The 6,526-nt window shown below is 40.6% G+C and overlaps 1 protein-coding gene across 1 annotated transcript in view; it reads right to left on the reverse strand.

Annotated features, from left to right (window-relative positions):
• LOC126088435 (neural-cadherin-like) overlaps positions 1 to 2,179 on the reverse strand; it is a 255,786-nt gene extending 253,607 nt beyond the window's left edge. The window contains exons 1-2 of the mRNA XM_049906577.1: positions 2,161 to 2,179; positions 1,839 to 2,030 (exon numbers count right to left, since the gene is read on the reverse strand). Coding sequence (XP_049762534.1) covers positions 1,839 to 2,030; positions 2,161 to 2,179 — 211 coding nt within the window. The remainder of the gene's footprint in view (positions 1 to 1,838; positions 2,031 to 2,160) is intronic.
• Between the last annotated feature and the right edge of the window lie 4,347 nt (positions 2,180 to 6,526).

A 6,526-nucleotide genomic window follows, 5' to 3' on the forward strand; every position in this document is an offset into this window, starting at 1 on the left:
GTTATACGTTCTGCACCTGCAATAGTGCAAATTAAATTGGTATGCTATAGCTTATCTTTAAAACTAATATTACAATACTGTCGATAATGTGGAATTCATAACTTCAGACGCCTACGTCACGTCCAGTGTGATAGCAGCTTGCAGAAGATAACCGTTTATAGTGTAAGTGAACTGATTATCTACGCAGTGTGTGCTACAGTTTTGTTCTAAAATTGCGAAGTATCTATCGTAGGGCGTTTTAAATGAAAGTAAGCTGGAAACAGACAATGAAAGCAGTATATCTGGGCAGAGAAATAAAGGACGATGGCCGAAGTAGACGTGATATAAAATGCAGACTGGCAATAGCAAGTAAATCTTTTATGTAAAAGAGAAATTTTTACATCGAATATAGACATTCGTGTTAAAAAGTCTATTCGGAAGATGTTTGCGTGGAACTTGGACTTGTACTGATATAAAACGTGGGTGACAAGCCGGTCAGACAAGAAGAGAATAGAAGCTTTTGAAAAGCGCTACTACAGAAGAATGTTTAACATTAGATGTGGTGTGAGTAAGTAATGATGAGGTACCGAATAGAACAGGGGAGAAAACAAACTTATGGTACAATTTGGCTGAAAGAAGGGATAAATTCAAAGGACAGATATTAAGACGACGAGGAATAGTCAAGCTGTTAAAGGTCATCATCATCGTCTTCAAGGATCAGGCCTTTTGACGTATTCCGTCTCAGAACTGTTCACGCCATCTCTTTAAGGGAGGTCCAACGTTCCTGTTGTCGGTCGGGTTATATTGTATGGTCGCTTTAGGTATTCTATCATAAAATATACTTCGGACATGGTCTTTCCAGTTCAGTTGGTACTTTTCAATTGCATTTTTAATAGGTTCAACATATAGTTCTTGTCTAATGTCAGTATTTCGTTTACTTTTCAACAATAAATATCTAGCTACAAAGCGGAGGAACTTGATTTTCGATGATTCGATTCGTCGTAATTGGTCAGATGCTGGGGTCCAACATTTTCTACCATACAGCAGCAAAGGTAACGCTATTGCTTTGTAGAGTTTAATTAATGTTTCTTTTGTACGTTTTGTTTTAATGTACGTTGTATAGTTCTACAGAAATGTGTGAATCTGGCCAATTTTAGCTCTGTCTCATCGGACGTGGGAAATTTGAAACTTACCGTAAATATTTAAACTCTCTTACTTGTGCAATTATTTGTCCATCGACAACAATTTTAGCTCTTACGGGTTCCAGTCCTTGAAATGCCATCACTTTTGTTTTATCTGTTGATGTTCTGATTCCGTAGTTAGGCGCAATTTGCCTCTATTTGTGTACTGGAATCTAAACCTATTCTACAGATTCTCCTAATATAATAAGAGCATCAGCATACAGCATAGTCATAAAATTAAAATTAATACTTTTGAATGTGTCATTAAATAAAAGTCAATCATTTGCGACTGATATTGCCAATTTTAACGTTTGATAATGGTGTGACGAGAGGGGAGGGGTGTAAAAATTGTAGAGGGACAGCAAGAATTGACTGCAGTAAGCACGTTCAATTGTCTGTAGGCTGTAGTAGTTGCGTAGAAGTGAAGAGCCTGTACAGGACAGATTGGAGTGGAAACCTTCGTCAAACCAGTCTTGGGAGAGAAGACCATGACCACTACTACCACTACCACAACAACAACAAACTGAGCAGCTCTGCTTTAGAAGTACTCCACAATTTTATTAGCGTTTGTTACCATCATCGAAAACTAGATCTAACACGACTGACATTCATATGAGACTGCAGATGACTGTCTATTTCCAAAGCTAGAGAACCAAAAGGTAAGGTCGGGGTACTCACTGCGGTCGCGCACGATGAAGTAGTGGATGTTGTGGTCGGTGTCCGGGTCGCGGGCCTGCAGCGTGAAGACGGGTGTGTTGGGCGGCGCGTTCAGCTGCACCACCGCCTGCATCGGCAGAGGCCGGTTGATGAAGTACGGCGGCTCGTCGTTCACGTCCTTCACGTGGATGATCACGCGCTGGTTGTCCGTGTCTGCAACACAAGGAACGCCAAGCGTTAGTTCCTGGACACAGTTTTCACACCATACCAGTCACGTGACATCTAATACACGCACACACAAACACACACACACACACACACACACACACACACACACACACACAGATCCCTATGACGAGCATTGTACACAGTCTTCAGGTGACGTGCACTAAATATGTACCGGGTGATCAAAAAGTCAGTATAAATTTGAAAACTGAATAAATCACGGAATAATGTAGATAGAGAGGTACAAATTGACACACATGCTTGGGATGACATGGGGTTTTATTAGAACCAAAAAATACAAAATTTCAAAAAATATCCGACAGATGGCGCTTCATCTGATCAGAATAGCAATAATTAGCATAACAAAGACAAAGCAAAGGAGATGTTCTTTACAGGAAATGCTCAATATGTCCACCATCATTCTTCAACAATAGCTGTAGCCGAGGAATAATGTTGTGAACAGCACTGTAAAGCATGTCCGGTTATGGCGAGGCATTGGCGTCGAATGTTGTCTTTCAGCATCGGTAGAGATGTCGGTCGACCACGATACACTTGCGACTTCAGGTAACCCCAAAGCCAATAATCGCACAGACTGAGGTCTGGGGACCTGGGAGGCCAAGCATGACGAAAGTGGCGACTGAGCACACGATCATCACCAAACGACGCGCGCAAGAGATCTTCCACGCATCTAGCAAAACTTTTTTTTGGTTCTAATAAAACCCCATGTCATTCCAAGCATGTGTGTCAATTTTTACCTCTCTATCTACATTATTCCGTGGTTTATTAAGTTTTCAAATTTATACTGACTTTTTGATCACCCGATCCTGACCGGACCAAATATCTCACGAAATAAGCGTCAAACGAAAAAACTTCAAAGAACGTATCTTGTCTAGCTTGAAGGGGGAAACCGGATGGCGGTATGGTTGGCCCGCTATATGGCGCTGCCATAGGTCAAACGGATATCACTGCGTTTCTTAAAATAGGAACCCCCATTTTTTATTACATATTCTTGTAGTACGAAAGGAAACACGAATGTTTTAGTTGGTCCACTTTTTTCGCTTTGTGATAGATGGCGCTGTAATAGTCACAAACATATGGCTCACAATTTTAGACAAGCAGTTAGTAACAGGTAGGTTTTTTTAAATTAAAATACAGAACGTCGGTACGTTTGAACATTTAAATCGGTTGTTCCAATGCGGTACATGTACCTTTGTGAACTTATCATTTCTGAGCACGCATGCTGATACAGCGTGATTACCTGTAAATACCACGTTAATGCAATAAATGCTCAAAATGATGTCCGTCAACCTCAATGCATTTGGCAATACGTGTAACGACATTCCTCTCAACAGCGAGTAGTTCGCCTTCCGTAATGTTCCCACATGCATTTACAATGCGCTGACACATGTTGTCAGGCGTTGTCGGTGGATCACAATAGCAAATATCCTTCAACTTTCCCCACAGAAAGAAATCCGGCGACGTCAGATCCGGTGAACGTGCGGGCCATTGTATGGTGCTTCGACGACCCATCCACCTATCACGAAATATGCTATTCAATACGGCTTTAACTGCACCCGAGCTATGTGCCGGACACCCATCATGTTGGAAGTACATCGATATTCTGTCATGCAGTGAAACATCTTGTAGTAACATCGGTAGAACATTACGTAGGATATCAGCATAAATTGCACCATTTACATTTCTATCGATAAAATGGGGGCCAATTATCCTTCCTCCCATAATGCCGCACCATACATTAACCAGCCAAGGTCGCTGATGTTCCACTTGTCGCAGCCATCGTGGATTTTCCGTTGCCCAATAGTGCACATTATGCCGGTTTACGTTACCGCTGTTAGTGAATGACGCTTCGTCGCTAAATAGAACGCGTACAAAAAATCTGTCATCGTCCCGTAATTTCTCTTGTGCCCAGTGGCAGAACTGTACACGACGTTCAAAGTCGTCACCATGCGATTCCTGGTGCATAGAAATATGGTACGTGTGCAATCGATGTTGATGTAGCATTCCCAACACCGAAGTTTTTAAGATTCCCGATTCTCGCGCAAATTGTCTGCTACTGATGTGTGGATTAGCCGTGACAGCAGGTAAAACGCCTACTTGAGCATCATCATTTGTTGCAGGTCGTGGTTGACGTTTCACATGTGGCTGAACACTTCCTGTTACCTTAAAAACGTAACTATCTGGCGAACGGGCCGGACACTTGGATGATGTCTTCCAGGATCACAATAGCCATACATCGACACGATATCGACCTTTTCCGCAATTGGTAAATGGTCCATTTTAACACGGGTAATGTATCACGTAGCAAATACCGTCCGCACTGGCGGAATGTTAAGTGATACCACTTACTTATACGTTTGTGACTATTACAGCGCCATCTATCACAAAGCGAAAAAAGTGGTCCAACCAAAACATTCATATTTCTTTACGTACTACAAGAATATGTAATAAAAAATGGGGGTTCCTATTTTATAGAAAGGCAGTTGGTATCCGTTTGAACTGTGGCAGTGCCATCTAGCGGGCCAACCATAGCGCCATCTGGTTTCCCCCTTCAAGCTAGACGAGTTTAGTTATTTGTAGTTTTTTCGTTTGATGCTTATTTCGTGAGATATTTGGCCCGGTCACTATCAATGGACCACCCTGTTTATATATGTACGTACGTACATACGCGGCTCCCCACGACGAGAGCTAAGGACTCCAGTTCTTCTCGAAAGCTCCCACCACATACGCACCCCTGTGCGGTAGCGCTCGTTTTGAAGGTAGCGTGGAATAGCAACGGGAGGACAAATGGTGAGGTAAAGTTCATGATCACCAGACACTCCACCGAGATGCTGGATTAAATGCCAAACCTTCCCATAGTACCTCACGAAATGACAGCACGCGACACTGTCGATAATGATCCAATCACCGAATGGGGACGTTAATGCCGGCGGCCCCCTTTGTGCTGTTCGCTAGGAGTACGTTAATTCCATTGGATGTTACCCGCTCTTTTCTTTCATCGCTGTACTACGCTAACATAACATACACACACAAGTTACAGTCACGGACACTCAACAGGCTGAAGGCACATCGCACGTACTTAGCACGGATTGAGGTCATTGCATGTCGAGGAAGAGTAAGATTCCCGATTAGGCAACTGAACAACGCAGCCGAAGCTCTCAGTTGACAATGATATGCTACTTTTATTTTCTTTTTAATGAAATCCACCCAGTAAAAACAGAAATGGCTTTACGTCAACAGAAACCCTGTAAATAAAAGCGACTGCAGCAGCTCCCCACTCCGAGTCCTCGTCATACTGCTATTCCTAATCCTGATCCTAGTTGTAACAAACAAAGATTTACGGCAGCTTCCTGGGTTAACCTAGATTTGTGAGACCACCTTCTTTTCGGTAATGTTTATTCTAATTTTCGGTTACACAGTGTGAGAGTCGCATTTCTCACATAATTACGCAATACTGTGGTGTATTTACGAAATTTTATACCTTTCCAAATTTGACCGCAACGTAATAATATTTTTGTATGTTTCTTGCGATAATGCTCTGCTACTAAAATCATTTATCCTACAAATTTCACATTATACTGACCTAGATTTAAAATAGAGTGTGTACCTATGAAAAAAGTAATCAGTATTTTATTTTTTCTTGATAATTCACTATAAATGCCCGTTGTATGAGATTATTTTCCACATTTAGTTTACGTGAAGTTTAACATTATTTCTCACTAAACAAGGAATTATTTTTTACACTCCAGAGTCAAAGTTCACTTCTTCACAAATAACTTCTCTTGTTGTAAAAGGTAAATTTAAAGAAATCTTGTGATTTTGAATACATAATTACTGAATTTATTTTCGTAACTGGATAAATACCTTTTATTTTTGTTATATTTCTGGGAGTTTTGCAGTCATAAAAAATATAATTTAAATTTGTCTTATTGCTTGAAAGCAGAATTGTATGTTAACCAGTTTGATTCACAGAAGCTTGTAGAAGCTCCTGGAAGTAATACTGTATATACACCTAGAGACATGCACAAAGTCACACTTCAGTTCGACACTTCGGTTCAGACACTACTTGTGAGCACTCAGTATGTGTTGACTAGACTGCGTATATACCGTGCATATAGGCTTTGTTTTATTGCTATGAGAAACTCAACATCTAAATTTTTCTCTTTTGTGTTAAAACTGAGTGTATTATATGATGTGAACTACGATGTTTGTTAACAATTTTGTAATGAGCTAACATACAAATCAAAAATATGTAAACATTAAAAGTCAATGTGCTTCAGTTTTTGTCAACTACAAACCCGGATAATATACTTTAATCAAGATTTTTATTGGACGCAAACCTGTACATGCTGATGCCTTACACAAGGTAAGTGCTCGTATAACCTCTTTTCTTGGAACATTAAAATGCACATGGTGTTTATAATGATGATCACTAAAATGCATGAATGAAATATTAGTAGCAAGTC

The sequence above is a fragment of the Schistocerca cancellata genome, chromosome 6 (genome assembly GCF_023864275.1).
Source record: "Schistocerca cancellata isolate TAMUIC-IGC-003103 chromosome 6, iqSchCanc2.1, whole genome shotgun sequence".
NCBI lineage: Eukaryota > Metazoa > Arthropoda > Insecta > Orthoptera > Acrididae > Schistocerca > Schistocerca cancellata.